Source organism: Styela clava, chromosome 10, assembly GCF_964204865.1.
Source record: "Styela clava chromosome 10, kaStyClav1.hap1.2, whole genome shotgun sequence".
In the NCBI taxonomy this organism is placed as follows: Eukaryota; Metazoa; Chordata; class Ascidiacea; order Stolidobranchia; family Styelidae; genus Styela; species Styela clava.
Window position 1 is genome coordinate 5752967 of NC_135259.1, and position 18046 is coordinate 5771012.

Sequence of the window (18046 nt, forward strand, 5' to 3'; positions counted from 1 at the left end):
GCAGTCAGCAGTGGGTGAAATGTCAATCAGTCGGTGGATTGAAAAGTCCTGAAGTTGGTATTCCATCTTCTAGTAGTCTGAAGAAATAGGTCTGTAGGCATTTAAATACTAAAAAAATGGGGAAAGACTTATAATTATTGGTAATTCAAATCTTAGTATAAGCTATAACTTAATAACTCTGTACGGTAACTTCTGAACTTGTCATAACATTCATAATGAATGTTAGCAAATTATATAAAACTTTCAACTATAAATTACTCTGGGATATCCTGCCATTGAAAGGAAAGCCAGAAATTACTGAATTGCAGAATTAGAAGAATAGCAGTGAATGAAATGTGTTTATTATGTAATGGCAGTAATGGAGAACCTGAGTTTGTTTCACATATTTTCATGTTTGCATGTCTTGTAATGGTGTGAATTCACACAAAAAATTTACGAAGATTTTGTTTGTTTAGTTATGTTGCATGTATCTGTGTATTGAAATTAATTAGAATACATTTTGTTATAAATTTTATATTCTTAAATTTTATTTTATTTCAACGATCTATCATATAATCAGATAGTCATATAGATATTGTCAGACTGTTGACTTGAATGACATTATTACTTTGTTATCAATAGTGAGATATAAAATTTGGACGATGAGAAATACTATTATATTCAGATATTCGAAAATAAAACACCAGATATTGCCCTACTCGAAAAGCAAATAAAAATGGCCATATTATGGAGAAAAAATATACCGGTAGAGAATTATAAAATAAACAAGCCCTTGGAATTGCGATATTTATGTAAAGCATGTGTTTATGATATATATTTTGCGTTTGCTAATTATTTTTTTTTATTGTTTTATATCAATGTATATATCGAAATAAACTAATTATGGCATGGATATTAATTATTACAGTATTACTGCTGGAACTGAAAAAAATAACTACTGCTGTACTGGATTATAGATGCAAAATGGAAAATAGACTTTTTATATTTATTTAAAATCAATCATTGAGTGAACTAATGAAAAAAAAAATATTAAAATGTCGAAAATAGGCTTCGATTCGATTGTACTGTCAATATATATTACCGTATGTATATCTCAATACTGCAATAAAGTTAATTTAGGATCTCAGTATTTAGCCTCTTTACCCCTATAGTCAGGGCAGTTAAATTATTTCTTTACTTGTTTCTTTATACAGTTCCGTTTGGTAAGAAGTATCTTTTTGTAGGCTTATGTGATAATATTTTTCATTTGACCTATGCTATTGTATGCAAGGCATCATCAGTATTATTTATGAATATATACCGATATACGGGTGCCGTACTGATATAAGCAGAACAGAGCATGGGGCCAGTTGCCAAATATGTGAAGATTAGAGATTATGAAGGACCTGAAGATGAACAGGTTAGTACTGTTAAACTGTCTGCAGTGTAAGATTGTTATATTTATGTTTTTGGTGGTATTTAGAAGCAGTTTAATTTCTATTTCTGTTCTGATAATTTTAACATCTTAAAATATATTTCTCCGTAATTTTCTGATATTTATGGTGACCCAAAAACAGATCATAGATACGGTATTGCAAAAAAATTATACAACACTGTAACACTTGAAATTCTGTTTTTATATGATTGTACTGATAAGTTTTAGTAATTTACTGATTTAGGGCGCTTTGCACAAAAGTTTTGTTCCTGCTAAAATAGGTTCCAAATGATCTGGGTCTTGTTTTTCATCATCCTGTATTGTACAAAAGAATGGCTGCATTCATTGTTATACAAAGTTTTTTTTAATAGATCTCAAATGATTACTCACTGGTTTTGACATTAAATTCGATAGGCCTAAAATATCTATATTAGACTACAATTCAATTACTTTTAATTTTAAAATATCTGTTTTCTTTTTTATCAGAGCTTGTTGGAGCTGCCTCCACCCACAGTGCTTATTTCCAATGGCTCACCCAGTTTTAGAAAAGCCGCTATTTCTCAACGACGACAATGGCAAACACAATGCATTGTACATCTGTTTTTTCTATTCATACTGTCCTTGATCGCTATTGGATTTCTTATCAGATATCTACCAGAACAGGTATACTGTATGTTAAGTGAATTTATGCTACATAAAATGTTTGGTCCGTGTTTTATGATATTGGAAATTCTATAGCCACAGGAGATTATGCTTATCTTTCATGTTTTGATGCAATGATCTATGCCTGTAACTTACATGGAAGGACCTGAATGGCATTGGCGAGCTGGTTATGGAGCCCACAATGTATTTAAACTGTCGCTCTGGCTCCGAAATTCCTTTTTCTCAAATCTCTGAACTCGGCTTAGCTATTGTGTTTTTTTGGCATTTCTACTACCATGAAATATCAACTCAAAAGCAGTTTTGTGGAAGCGGGACTCAAAGCTATGATACAAGTGTTTCAAATTTTAAAATTACACTTCAAACTTTGAAATTTGCAAATTTAACTTGAAACTTTCAATTACCGGTAAATATTAGAAATTTAATCAAAAAGTATAATTAAAAATATAATAGCTTAAAACTATAGATTTTATTATTTGTAGGAGGTCGGAGGTGGTAGAAATTGAAAATGTGTAGAAATAATTATATGGTTATTTGTTGGAGGCTCTAAAATTTATAGAAGTTTCATCTCCAGCTTCGTTCAATATAGTAAACTGTTTTGAGTGTTCAGCTCTAACAAAATGTTACGGCTCCAGGCTCCATCTCATCAGCCCTGGGTGCAAAAATGTTCAGTATTGGAATAAAAAATTGATTTGCGGCCAGGTGGTTTCAGTTTCTCTCTTGCGACTGACATCCGAGGATGTTTCCAGAAACTGCACTTCCGCCTGTCACTAATTTTGACATATTGTGATTTATGACCTTAAGATTTTGTCAATTCGGCGGAATGAGAAAATGATCCAGACTTGATAATGACAGCAGTTATTAACGAATTGCGCTGTCTTGACACTTTCAATTCGTTTGGAATTAGAATAAAAAATAGATTTGCTTCAATACAATTTGAGTTGTAAATATTGAGATTGGTATTGCCATATTTTTCCTAATAGGCGCCAGTAGATTGTAGATAATGTGCCTTTTAGCACACCCATCTTGAGAATTTTTAATCTTCATGCGTAATACAAATATCAGGCAGGGGCCCAGGGGGTTTCAGTTTCTCTCTTGCAACTGACATCCAGGAATGTTTCCAGAAACTGCACTTCAAAAAGGAACCGCCTGTCACTAATTTGAGTGACATATTGTGATTTATGACCCTAAGATTTTGCTTATTTGGCGGAATGAGAAATCGACCAGACTAGACAATGACAGCAGTCTTGACACTTTTATTTCGTTTTTTCCAACACTTGAGTTGATGAACTGTTTAGGACTCTTACTACCTGATTATTACTATTAGGGCTGAATTTTTTTGGACTGTGTATGCTTCCATCGAAAGTTGTCAAAGAGTATCCATGAAAATATTTATGAGAATACTCATAATATACCCAACTGAATTTAATAAGCTAGATTTTTTTTATGGTTCTAAGAACTTCTATTTAGAGAAGTTTGCATTTTTATGATTCAGTAATGTTATGAGAGGAAATATATTAATGCAATTGTTCAAGGTTTTTCAAGCTTATATCAGGATGCTGATTATAGTCCTGATTGAGGGTGTAACTTAGGAAACTGCTTTACCTTGCATTATATTATACCTTGGCTCATGCTTGTTTTAGTTTTATTAAATAATTATTATGATTTTCTATAGGTTGGGAGTTTTTTTTATTTTCTTTGTTTTGGATACCAGTATCTAGAAACACTCTAGTGCACTGTTGATTTATTGTATATTTTTGATAATGGAGGATATTAATGTATGGTACTAACTAATGCACGAGATGTAACTGCTGGTCAGACACAACTCTTTCTACCATCCAGACCTTTGCATTATGTACTATTAATAATAAGTTAATAACCAGACTAACTGGTAACCGAATAAAGCCTCTGGTCCACTGTGTAGTCTTTGCTTCATTTCTCATTGACTTTCTCTTCGGGATAATTACCGGTACAAAAATCTTGTGACTTTTGATTTAATGACAATATAAACTGAAATTCATTCAAATGAAGTTTTCAAAAGATAACTTTTATGGCCCAAATATGTATCAAATTTCATAATGTATTTCAAGACATAAGAAGGTAAAACTAATATTATTAATAAAAAATTACCGGTATGTATTTCCTTGCAAAAGTACTTGACTAAAACTGCCAATTTCTTAACTTCAATTCAGAAATTTATGTCATTATCACTATTCACTAGTCAATCATATTCCAATACTGCAGGAGGTAACTACATACTGGCAGTTAATTACAGGAAAAATATAAGAGTTAGCTTTAGCATTGTTTCAGGATGTCATTTACATGATTTTAATTGAGAATGCCCCAAGGCTAAGCGTCATTGCCTTGTTGCAAGCAGCATGGTTTTATTATTTATCTTAGTGTATTTACAACTTCCCGTTGTGCTCAGTTTGGATAATATTTGGTTAGTGAACTGGGATATTTTCAAATAATTTTGCTTCCGTATTCACCTATTTGCTGCATTAGATTTACAAAAATATTTGCGCAGTCGGGATGAGAACTGCCTGATGGGCATCGAAACAGCGATTTAGTGCGTTACACGCTTTCATTAATAATATAAGGGAATGGTGATTGGAATTCATGCAATTTTTCGAATATAGCAGTTGATGAAAATTTTGGACTCGCGCTATAGATTTGTTACTTGAAGTAGAATAAAAAAATATTTCAAAATTTCAAATGATTTTTATTCAATTCAGTTCATTGATATTTTATAATGCAAAACTTTTTTGGCAACAATTCTAACATCATGTGAGTATAGCAGAATCAATGTTTAGGTTTAAACAGCGTCCACTTAGTTGTGAGTCTTGCTTTCTAAAGTCATGTGACTGTTGATATCAGTTTGTTAAGGATGACTAAGTGTTGACTAAGTGTGATCTCTCTTTTTAGGCCACGTCTAGTGTTCACAAATAAAATATCTTAGATCAAACGTTCTTTCTTTCTTCTAAAAATTGCAACGTCATCATTCTTTTGATAAAATATAAATAATGGATTGTTCTCTTTTCCATTTTAAAAAACATGGCTGATGGTAGAAGGATATAGGTCAGGGCCTCAGGGGTGAGCAAAATTTTTCAGTATAAGAGCCGCATGCAACAAGTCAAAAATAAGTGAGAGCCGCATGATTTTTGAAATTAATATTAGGCCTATTAGAATATCCTGAACTGGAAAGAACTTTACATAAACGTTTAATAACAATATTGCAAAGTTGCATTGCGACGTAAGATTTGTCGTTTGACTGATTTAACTTTAAATTCCACGTTACGATTTTCATACTTAAACATAATTTGTCCTAATCATTGATGAAAACGTCTTCAACCACTTAATAATTAAAAAAAAAATCTGTTACGCTACAGTTCCTCTTAGTTAAATTTGAATATAATTATTGCTAACAAGAAGAGTCGCCGCGGTTTGCCCATCGTTGATATAGGTCATTAATAATAGGTTTTATAGTCTAGAATTTTTGGCCAGAATTTTGTGATTATTACGAGATAGAGATTTTTAGTTATTGCAGTTGCAGTCATGCAATAAATTCACGTTCCTTGCCAAATTTGGATCACATGATTTGCAAAAATTTTGCTACGTGATATTCTGAATTTGTTTGGAATGTAGGACATTTAGGTTTAGTTAGCATGCTTTGTTTTGACAAACTCGTTGTGTGACATTGAAATTGATATGATGGGAAAATCATGTAATATTCAGATATTAGATGTAATCATTGTACTGATGTTTTTGTCAGTTTCAAAAATTTGAGAGCTGTGATATGTGGGTTATCATATTCAATTCACTAATGATTGTTCATTAGTGAAATGAGTGGATAGTTTTGTAACTAATTTGATTACTTCATAAACCCCTTTATGGCAAGAATGTAGAGACTTTTACGTAGTTTTATTGATATTGATTGAGCTGGAATCCTATGTACCATATGTCATTTATTCTTACATTCATTTTTTATTATTTTCAGCAATTTGTTTCAAGTACATTATTTATCGTGTTAGATTTACCAAATCTTTCTGCAAGGCGAAACCATGTCTTGCTCTGAAAAATATCAATATCGAAGGTTTGGTTACTCTGGTTTATCAAAAGATAAAAAATACCGTAATGGGTGTAATTATTTACTACTAATGGCAGCTGTTGGAACACTTATTATGACATTTCTTCTGGTCATATTATCCCTTCTGGTATGTCTATTATTAATAAACGAGAAATTTTATCGAATTGTTGTTTATTAAAAATTTATTGGATAAGTTTGGTTTTTCTGTCTATTTCGTGATTTGTTTTTGGGATATCAGATATGATATTTGATTGTTTTTGTTTATAGCAACTATATTCCCAAAGAAATTTTAATAGTATCAACTAAAATGATTATCATTATTTGTATAATATAGGATCATTAAATAAAAAAAATGTCAAGGTATAGAAAAGTGTCGTGGAAATTTAGAGAATGTAGTTCAACGAATTCTTTCGGCTTCATATTTATCTTACATTTGACCCTATTTCACCCATTGTTTTACAACATAATCAGTTAAGGATAGGAGCAGGTCTGTTTTATTTTATCTTCTAATCTTGTTTCGAATACTATATATGTAACTATTACTATCTATGTAATATTTCAAGGACTGTTTTTTTTTTCTATCAAAGGCACAAGTTCACAGCCACCATCACCATGAGCACACAGATGGAAGTATGGAAGAAGAACATCACAATGTATTCCATGAAGCTGCTGTTGCTGCAGGTGTGAATAAGATTGCAATCAATCAATAATTTATAATTTAGTATTGAGAAGAGACAGTCAAATATGAAAAGGGAAGTTATAGTGATACTGTGACTCATATTTATTTATTTCAATGCTGTTTGTGAAATGTACCAAGACTCAGTTTTAGTAACAACTACTCAATTCCGCCGGGAGCCATGTAACTCGACTTGGTTTGAGACGTGAACTTTGAAATTAGCTGGGACTCAAACTTGATGTGATACTTGGTTGACTCAAGTTACGACTCTGGGTTATTCATAAGGGACTTTCACATAACACTGGTTGCTATCATTACTAAATGTTTCAGTATAAATCAAACATAATTTTCTGAAATGAAACCGTTCTTACTTGATAAAAACTTTTTATTTGTGAGGTGGTCGTCATGTTATCTAAAGTCAATATTTGATTACCGTATTTATTGGTTAGGCTTACAAGAGATTATTTACGAACTCCTACCTTTTATCTATTTATGCCAAGGTGGTTATTAATGTTATAGTCTTGTTGTATACTAATACTAATACAAATGTATTTCTGTAACTCGTCTGACTAAAGTGATAAATTTGGGCAAATCTGTTACATTTTTTACTATTTGTACAGGTCAATTGGAATGTTCCATTGTGGGACGAGATATTATGAAAGTGGGTGGCAATGCAGTTGATGCTGCAATTGCAACAACATTATGTCAGGGAGTTGTTGAACCTTATTACTCTGGAATAGGTGAGTGTCCATCTCAGTGTAGCATCTGAATAAATATTTGAACAGAATGAAAAAATTATTGGAAATAAATCTTCAAAATTTCACAAAACATACAAATCTTGATCGTTGATTTTACGAGCAAAAAGTTCATAATGTCAGTCTCAGTATAACCTAAGTAGCTCTACCTCATATCACTTATTTCAGAAGTACTCTTTTATAATATTCTGTTTCAATCAAATTCGGTTATGTCCAGTTTTTATGCGAAGCAGTTTGTCAAAATGTTATTTCTAATACAGGCTGGAGTAACAACTTCTATGTCAGGAGTCAGGACACCCACAAATTTCATTATTAAACATTTTACTCTCAGGTGGTGGTGCTATAATGACTATATATAACTACACAACAAAATCTACTACATGCATAATATCAAGAGAAAAAGCTCCTGCTGCTGCAACACCAGAAATGTTCATCGGCGACCGAAATAGACCCAGAGGTGCCAAATTCATTGCTGTGCCTGGTGAACTTAAAGGACTAGAGTGAGGACATTTTTATTCTATTTGTCTCTAATATGAGATGTACTAATTTGCTTTTCACTTTTACACCATGATTATTTATAGCCTACTTCTTCCATGATAATATTGTAATTGACCTTACACCCACTGTTATCGATGGTTTTATTTTAGCAAAATTTAAGTTTTTTTCGTATCATAACGGAAACTGTCGAAGATGTATAGAATGAATGGAATGTTTGTTTTATTCAACATTACAAATATTCGATTTTATTTAAAAATTAAGAACGATTTCATTTGTAACTCAAAAGGACCGAAAAACTGTTCTGGGAAAATGAAGAAAACATACATTTTTAACTTTCAATATTTCATTGGAATACTTCAGTAAATTTCGCTTCAAACTTTGATTAGTGAGCCAGCTGAAAAAGAATCTTCTTTGTAATTTTTTCGAATAAAATTTTTTAAATTTCAACATTTGCTGTTTTGAGTTGAAACCCTCATTATTCAGTTTTAACCATCCAATCAGGGGGATGTCTGGAGGGGGCCCAAGGGGCAACCGTCCCGGGCAGCTCGTTATAGGGGGGAATTTGTTGCTTAGTTTGCTGATTTGAATAATAATGTTACAAACATTTTACTCTTATTTGACCTTTAATTTATTTTTTTGAATGTACAAAAACATCCATAATTTGTTCATTCCCCAAATTGATTTTGAAGTAAGGTATAAGGGGCAGCATTATCAGAAACTCGCTCCAGGCAGCAGAAAAGTTTGACACGCTACTGCATCTAATATTCCACTTTTTTTTTTTATATTAACTAAAACTCAAGAGCAAATAAAATATGCAGACACTATTATTTTCACTCATCCCAAAAATCATATATATTTTATCCTTTTAGATATGCGTATAACAAATATGGAAGTGGAAAAATTACGTGGAATGACTTGTTTCAACCATCCATTGATAAAGCTAAGAATGGATTTGAAATTAGCGGTTCTATGGAACAGAAACTAAAAGAACTTTATGAAAAAGTGATAATTCATGATAAAAATTCAGTCTTTTGTGATCTTTATTGCAATGATGACAAGACAGGGGTAAGTAATATTATGATACTGATAGAAGCAACTAGCAATATTATTCAAGGCCGTGGAAATAGAGTTTGGGTTGATATTGGAGTCTTGGTAATATCTCTCAATTCCGTATTCAGATTCTCAATGGTCATAATTGACGCAAAATTTTTCTAGAGGTACTTAGTAAGCTAGACAGTTCAAGAAGTTTCGCATGTGCCAAAGTTCTTGTTATCAATTTAATTTTTCCGGAGCTGGAGTCAAAAAAAAAAATTTTTCAATCATAGTTTGGGGTCAAAATCAATGTTTTTGTCAATCAGGGTTGAAGTTGGGGCTTTTTAATGTCTCTTTATGGAGTTGAGTTCAAATTTTACCCAGATTTTGCAGCCCTGGTAGTATCAAAGTAATCATATAAATGTAAATGGTTGCAAATGGCAATGACTATCAATGTGTTTGATACAAAATAGGCAAAATCTTTATTGGTAAACCTGAGCTGTCATCTACATTTCTACACTCTTTTTCCATCCTCAAACCTAAAAATTTAACATTATTCTCCCGTTTTTTTAAACTTTAGGTGAAGAATAAAGGAGAAACTGTGAAAAACCCATTACTTGCTACTACATTGTCGAAAATTCAGCAACATGGTATAGATGTTTTTTACAATGGTGAAATTTCTGATTCTATTGTTGAAGATATTCAAAAACTAGGTGGAATCATGACTAAAGAAGATTTGGAGGTTTGTAGCTAGTTACAGGCTGTCCCTAATGCATAATAGAACTAAAAAAAGGAAAATTTGAATAAAATTATGGCCTAACGCTAACCTGGTACACATACTACAGAAGTACAAATATTGCAAATAGTCAGGGTTTGACAACCATAGGGTATGTCAGTTTATCTATTCAGATCTCACGTCTTTACCCCAAAATAGGCCTTGAAGCAGACACTGATATGCAAAAACTAAATTTGGAGAAACCGAATTTTTCCCAATTCGGCATTGCTTACTTTATTTCATCATGATTAGGGTGAGGCATGAGATGCCTTCTGTAACCAGCAACTCTGACATAGTTTGATTCAAGGACCATACCACTTGGCTAGGGAATGGCAAATCATTGGCCAGTCATGTTCTATGGTGACTCGTCAAGCTATGAATTAAACAACAAACAGATTATTTTCAGGATGAAAAATTTGTAGCAAATCTGCCCTCAATTCAATCAAACCAAGATTAACCATTAGTAGTTTTAATATAATACCATCCCAGGATTAAGAGACTTGTAGAAAAGAGCAAGTTTCCTATTGATTGATTTTATCTGTGAGTGACTCACATCCTTTTTCATGATAAAAGTGTGAAACATTCAATAAAAAAGGTTCATCATCTGTATACTGGGCCATTGTTCTATTGTTACCTCTCCATATACTATACCATATGCATATTCTTTTTCACTTTTTAGAAATATGAAATTGTTGAGGAACCAGCAATAGAAGTCAAGCTACCAAATGCTGGATATACAATTCACGCCCCTCCATTACCGCTAGGAGGACCAGTGTTCAGCGCAATACTCTCTATTATGGATATGTTTGGTACCACACCAGAGGATTACAAACAGAATATGACGCTACAATGGCACAGAACTGATGAAGCTTTTCGACACACATATGGCGTTCGCTATAACATGGGTGACCCAAGTAAAGTGCCGAGCAGTCAGAAAATAGTAGATGAAATCGTGTCCGGTGAATTCGCCAAATCTGTAAAAGGCAAAATTTTTGACAATAAAACATTCCACGATCCTAAATATTACGGAGCGAATTTTCTAAACGCTGGTAAATCTTCAACGAGTCATTTATCTGTACTGGATCCAGAAAAGAATGCTGTTGCGATTACGTCGACGATAAACTATCATTTTGGAGCGTTTATTATGTCACCAACAACAGGCATTGTTTTTAATAATGAAATGGATGATTTTTCATTTCCGAGTAAGTTGTATTCTATCATAATATTGTTTTTTCATGAAAATCGTTATCAACTTGGTAATTATATTATAATTGATACCGCAAAGAATTTTGTATACAATTTGAAATAATCGAAAAAGTATTTTAATTCTATTAAGCGCAACAAAAAGTGTATTTTTTATGTCATTGTTATTTTCTTTAAAGTTTTCAGATTGTCATTAGAAACCAATTTTTTTGCCTTTTTTTGATCAGAGCCTATGTATAGACCCTCCACATTAAGAGAGCTATAAAGTACGAAAACAGAAAATACAGAAAAGAATTTTCATAAAGATTAGTATTTATTAATCTGTCACTATAAGTGAGCGTCTTGCTGATCATTGTCGATGTGGGCGAGACATTTATTCTTGAAGAGTTGAAAGAAATACTCAATGCATGTCATATTCCCAGTCTCAGTTCTCTGATCTCTCAATTTGAAGCCTTATTGCTATATTACCCCTTTACCCACCAGCTTGGAATCCAATGCCTAGATTTATTTGTTGCGGGGTTAATAATAATGGTTTGCATATCTATAATCGCTAAAACATCTTTTCAGCTGGTGATCCTACTCATGATTCTCAATTGTCTCCAGCGAATCAAATTGAAGGAGGTAAACGTCCTCTGTCATCAATGACTCCTGTAATCATTTCTGATGACAAAAATCAAGATCCTGTGTTTATTATCGGTGCTGCAGGTGGAATACGGATACCCACTGCAGTTGCTCAGGTCATGCTAAGGTAAGCCAGTATCAGTATTATATATTAACTAAAGTTTACTTTCTATGAGCAGTGGTTCTCAACCATACACCGATGCTCTACTATATACGCCAAGTGCCAACTATATTTCTTATCTGCCTGCGTTATGAATTTTACTTAAAATGACTAAGTCTGCAAAAATTTTCATGGCTGGCTATATTGTATATTCAACCCTATTTTTTTCATCTGCATGAAAACAAGCATTTATTATTGCATTTATTAAATATGCATACATTATAAAACTTTTTTCGCATTGTAATTAAATGCTAATAAAAAAGTTTTTTCTCCAATACTTCTATGCTAGGAAAGGTAATGCATTGGGGATTGGAAAAGTTTGGGAACCTCTTCTATTCTGTTTTTATTTAATGCTTTCCTCTTTTTAAATTTGTCTTTGATGAACTGAAAACCGATTACCGGTAGTTTTCTTCCTGCTTAAGTATAATAAATTAGGAAGAAAGCAAATGGATAGTGTAACAAAGAAATTCAATTGATGTAAAATATTTCTGAAACTTAATTTTTTTAATTTTATCGAGTTAAAAAATCTTTCAATATAATTTGCTCATTGAAGCGAAATCACATATTAGACCCATATCTCATTTAATTAACGAGTGACCCTCGAAATGCCAAGATCTCCTGACACAAAATATAGAATTATGGTGTTGCATCATAGTCAGTGAATATCCATTGTTACGCAACTTAAACAATTTAATACATTCAGGAAACAGCTGTGACATAGTGAATCCTTCTGGTGTTATAATGTATGATTTCTTGTATATTGCAAGTTAGCAACATATTTAAATTTGTACTGTATTGACGACTCATACATTTTATTGAATATATTTGTGCTGTTGAACAAAGTCCGAACATCTCTATTTTATGCTTAGCAAGTGAATTAGTAATTGTCATTTTTTTTTTCAAATTTTTTTTCTACCAAACTAATTCTTTCTCTGTTTAAAATTGCAATCTTGCAACTTCTCATTCAATTGTATGAAAAGCAGATGGATGCTGGATAGTTTTGTGTACTTTTGATATTAATATGCCTTAGAAGTATGAATATATTTACCTAATTTTAATCAACTTGATACCTTTTTGTTGAACCATGCACGCTACATAATTTGGTGTCTCATTCTTGTTAACAGTTGATTTATCATTTTATACAATGTATTTATTCGTCTTTCGCTCTGAAAAAGGCTCTGCAGAAGCAGCCACTGACAGGTTAGGGGCTGCTATACTTTGGAATAACCAGGAATCCTTCGGTTCGGTACTGCTCACCCAATTTATTTCGCTCTTGGTAAGATGGTGGGCATGGGATTAGATCTCAGTATGTAAACCTGCCTTTAGTGATGCCTCAATTAAGTCTATTGTCTTAGCCTCTTAGGCCACTACACACACTACTTGAATGATTGTGGATTCATTGTTTCCTCGCTCAGTCAATTTGGTTTGCCATTTTTTTTTATTATAATCTAAGGAAATTTGGGTAACTTTGTGGGTAGTTGATCATATTCAATATGAAGGCTATCCTTGAAGAGGTTGGAAAGCCTGAAAAGAAAAGAAATTAAATATACGATGAACTAAACATCTAGTTACCAGTCGAAATGGGTATAAATAATAGTTATCCAGTTGATCATTCCTGATGGTGATTATGAATTTTGTTTTATTTATGTAGTTAATTTTCCATTCCTGTTTTTCAGATTACTATACTTTAGTACTGACGACTTTGATGCTCCAATTCGAGAAAGAAGGTTGCATGACCATTTAGTGCCAGATGTGTTAGAATATGAAACTGGTTATGATCCAGAAGTTATAAAAAAATTGAAAGAAATAGGACATTATGTAAGTTGATTGATATCATTATATTCTCAATAAATTTATTTTCAATACTTTCAATTTTGAAAAAATCTTAGTTTTGTCAATTTCTATTGCTATATAGAAATCTGTGCAATCTGTATGCGGGTGCTAAAGTCTGTGGGTGTAAATGTCAGTGGGTACAATAGTACGCAGGTACAATTTCCATGTACAAATGTATGTGAGTGCATACGTGCTGTCACCGATTTATTAATATGTTTCTGACTTATTACTTACAAACAGGTGAAAATTATGGATGGTGAAAGTCACGTTAATGGTATAAAATATCACACGTCTCACATTCATGCATTCTCTGATCTAAGAAATGAAGGTGCAGGACCAAGTGGTTGGTGACGAAAAGCAGAACCTCAAATTCAACAGAATTTTAAAGGATTATTAAGTTAAAAAAATTGTTTTTGAGATTCATTTTCTTATAAAAACAATTCTTATTGTTTTTAATTGAACTTTTAATATGGTAAAACATTGGTGTTGTTTTATGGTATGGTTGTCCACTGTTAGTATTTGATTGTTAAAATATTTTACGATACTTTTACTAACCAGCTTCAAATATTATATTTTATCCAACCCTAGTGCACTAAAATTATGATGTATGATACGTTTTGAAAAACTTGACAGTTCGTGACTTTTGACACAAAGCAGTCTTATCTTCGTGAATGTTGCAAATTTTGAGAAGCACAATTCGTTGATAGTTAACAGTTTGAAAAACAATATCCGGTTCAAGTTTTTTTTTTAATTTTTGTTGTAATTTCGTTCCGTGGGACTAAAAGCCAATAAAACAAATGAAACAGAGTCCATATCATGATAGACTATGATTTCATCAATGAAGCTTTGTGAGACCATATTGTAAGTGCTAGTTGACATGTCACATGCGCTCACAGTGCTGGGATGATGCTAGACAACTTCATGGGATTTTCAACTGTTCCACACACGCAAATGTAGTCTCAGTTTCAGATTTACAACCAGTGTTTTCAAATTTTATTGTGTATTTTCTTGAAATTTTTCAATTTTATATACTAGAAGAGCATTGCAAAAAGTCTTTGAATCAAATTCAATCATACGCTAATTTGGCATGTTTTTTTCTAATCCAAAGAATTATGAAGTATTTTAAAAAATAATTTCAACAGATATATTCTTGAATAGGAAGTGCTGTCATCAGCATAACACAGATGGATTGGACAGTATTGTCATCAAGTATATGCTATATGTTATTAGCTTGAGATTTTTGACTGATTTCGTGCACTAAATTTTATATTTATTATCACTTTTTCTATTATTTTAAATTATTGTCTAGTTCAGAGTTTGGCAATTAACTCAATATGAAAAACAGTTCATTTACGAGAGCTAGTCCCACTGCTAGGCTAACGTTTATATAATGATAAGAGACACAATGTAACAATCGGGGTCAATATGACATTATTTTCATTGATATTTTTAATGAAAATTTATATCCATAAGGAGTATAGCCATAGTTTCAGCCGACACAAGTGAGCCATATTTGGCCCACTGGCTGTAATTTTCCCACCCTTGGTCTTGTTGCATTATAGAAGTATTCAACTTTTAATGTTCTTCATAACTTTGGAATGTTTGCCCTGAGCACTTGAGCTTCCACCTGTGATACCAATATATCAGCTAGCATGCCAACCACCAGACAAGGTCTTTACTGTTTTTTTTACAATTTGTGCTTGATTTGAGATTGAAAGTAAAATTTTCATTTGTTAATTATTACTAACGATTTTAAACCGCTGAATACTTGAACTTTTTAAAATCTTGAAGTGACTATTTTCTCGCCATCTTGGATATTAAGATATTACTTTTTGGAAATGCTTGTGTGCCACTAGCTAGGTTGCAAACTTAGTAGCGTTTTGTTGTTTGAGTTTAGAACAAAGTATATTCAGAATCTTAATATATTTTTCATATAATGATCCATTGGTGCTAATAATATCTTACAAGGACATCAAAACATAGCTTCTACTGAATTGCTAATAAAGTCAACTTTTTGTGGTGTCATCATCTTTGACACCAACCTCTTCTAAGAAATTTTGATTTGTGATTTGTAAACATTTTTTGCAACTTGGTCCCATTTGGAATGTGCAGGGTGACCCCAAAACAGAACCCACATGTCTAAACTATAAGGAAAATTAATTCAACAGTTGATTTTGGTATGACACCCAAAAGTTATAGTTAGTTATTATTATTATGCGTTATACAATAGTTATTGTACTGTTTTTTAGAGGTTCAACCTGTATTATTTATACTAGTTTCAAAAAATCTGGTTTTAAGCATTCAGATAAATTGATTTTCCAGTCTTAACCATCCAGTGGCATTTTATGGGATATTAGAGTACTGAGGTATTATCTAGGAAAAAGCATTGGGATGGTTTCACAAATATGGCCTCCAATCTTGGTGATTTCCTTGTCCTGTTTGTATTACTCATTCTTTTGGTCTTTAATCTTTTATGGAAATCCTGCATCCTTTTATGTTATGCAATTTTTAATTCTGAATATTTCATCCTTATGAATTGCATATTTAAAGTTGTTAAGTTAAAGTATTACTTCAAGTGTTGCAGAATGTAGTAAACTACTATTCTGACAAAAAAAAAACTCAATCAGCAATCGGAAATGATTACTTGCTTGCTACCTAGGATCCAACCAGTGTTCACTTAATGAAAATCATAGCACTAATATGATTCTCAATATTTAGCTAAGAGCTTATTGATGTACATTTTCTGTTCCATGTGCTTTGGTTTTAAAATATTTTGACTTTGTGTATTAGTTTTTGTTAGAAAATCATACATGTGAAGGTTGAGAAAAATTTAACTATAACGATGGTGTAAATTTTGTAATTTCAACAAATTATATCATTTTAAAAATTTATTTCATACATTTATTTTTTCAAAAGTATACCTCAACGTACACACACAAAAATATTTCAACTTTTTGGCAGAGTAAACATTTTGTTGGATGTTGAATGATTGGTATTGTAAGTCAAAGTCTGTCTACCTGGTTTATTCGCTGATATCATATTGCAGTTTTGATTACAGTAATCACTTATGCTTACTCAAAGACAGATAACATTTACTAGTACTCTACTAATGAATTTGTATAATGTAAAGTAGTACTATAATTATTTTTGTTCTGTGATCATGTTAATATTGCTCATTTTTTTCTGAGAGTAGGTAATTTATCAAGTGTTTTAATTTTTCAAAAAGTTGTTCTACTATTAGAAATGAGGTTTGATTTTGAATTCTGTTGTCTTCCAGACTAATTCCTAATTAAATTTAAACATATAATAATGAAAGAATGAAAATTGTCTAATTATTTAATGATCAGATCTGTGTTGGGAATATCTGGAAATGCGGAAAACTGTTCTTCCGCGTCGAACGCCAGGAACAGAGTTTCCACCGCACTGATGATAAACTTGATGCATGGCCTTGACATCCGAATTCAGTGATAGATATCATTTGAATTTAAAGACCAAAAAAATCTTTACGAATGTAAGTCGGGTCTCATTTAGTTCACAATTATCAAAAAACACTACTAATATATACTAACCACACTAATATATATCCCTCATGTAAGAGGTTAGTTACAATATTATGAAGCAATTCAGATAGCAAACAACTTGTCCCACGTGGTACTAGTGGAACAAGTCGGACACGTGGAACAAGTAAAACACGTGGTACAAGAGGAACATGACATTTTGGTGACACCTCTTATCTGCCACGTGAGGCTTTCCCAAATCTAGAATTGATTCCTAATCATTTTAGATAGCCATGCACCATAATTAGCAGCATAAATCACTGTTAAAATGGATTTCATATTTGAAAATGTGTCTTGGAATTATGTTGTTCTTGTGAGCAGTTTTAACCGTTTTCTGCTGCAGCGATCGGCCGTGTTTTTTTCGTTATTCGCCATTCGATTAGATATTTGGTTGTATCAATTAGGATTATAATCTTGTTAATATCTTGTACCGGTTGATTGGGGTTGAAAGAAATTCAACTGTTGGATTTCTTTCTTGGAATAATGCGATATACCAATACACTGGATTTAACTAGTAACATACATCTAATTAACCATAACTAACAGGGTGGATTATCCTGTTGCGGTCGTCGGGCAATATGACATCCAAGGTAAGCGACCATGCTCTGTGGTCTCAGAGGTGAGTGAAAATATCGCTTTACCATCCATTTTAGATATACTTTCGAACTCTTCAACCACTGAAGCATACGCGAAAGAACTCACTGCTCTATATGAGACGCGTCCTCGGTTCTGGGTCCTATAATTTTGACACTGGACACCAACGATACGAATAAGT

The 18046-nt window shown here is 32.3% G+C and overlaps 1 protein-coding gene and 1 long non-coding RNA gene across 3 annotated transcripts in view; both read left to right on the forward strand.

Annotated features, from left to right (window-relative positions):
- Window positions 1-18046, forward strand: part of LOC144428163 (uncharacterized) — a 93536-nt gene that overhangs the window by 9451 nt on the left and 66039 nt on the right. The gene's annotated exons all lie outside the window — the stretch shown is intronic.
- LOC120337258 (glutathione hydrolase 1 proenzyme-like) lies at window positions 1172-16656 on the forward strand. Of its 2 annotated transcripts, XM_039404989.2 has the most exons (11): window positions 1172-1399; window positions 1901-2077; window positions 6749-6842; window positions 7458-7577; window positions 7924-8092; window positions 8960-9155; window positions 9703-9864; window positions 10577-11099; window positions 11668-11848; window positions 13558-13699; window positions 13955-16656. In XM_039404989.2, exons 1-11 carry the CDS (start codon window positions 1340-1342, stop codon window positions 14063-14065), a joined length of 1935 nt encoding a protein of 644 aa, XP_039260923.2. In that variant the 5' UTR covers window positions 1172-1339; the 3' UTR covers window positions 14066-16656. The 2 variants fall into 2 exon arrangements, with proteins under 2 accessions (XP_039260923.2, XP_039260924.2); XM_039404990.2 differs by lacking the exons at window positions 1172-1399; window positions 1901-2077 and adding an exon at window positions 6059-6288.

What these genes read in the sequence shown, in the direction of transcription:
- LOC120337258 (XM_039404989.2), top strand. Translation starts at nt 1,340, where the DNA reads ATGGGGCCAGTTGCCAAATATGTGAAGATTAGAGATTATGAAGGACCT. An exon ending in TGAAGCTGCTGTTGCTGCAG is followed by an intron (nt 6,843 to 7,457) that starts GTGTGAATAAGA and finishes CTATTTGTACAG; the next exon opens with GTCAATTGGAATGTTCCATT. An exon ending in GGTGAACTTAAAGGACTAGA is followed by an intron (nt 8,093 to 8,959) that starts GTGAGGACATTT and finishes TTATCCTTTTAG; the next exon opens with ATATGCGTATAACAAATATG.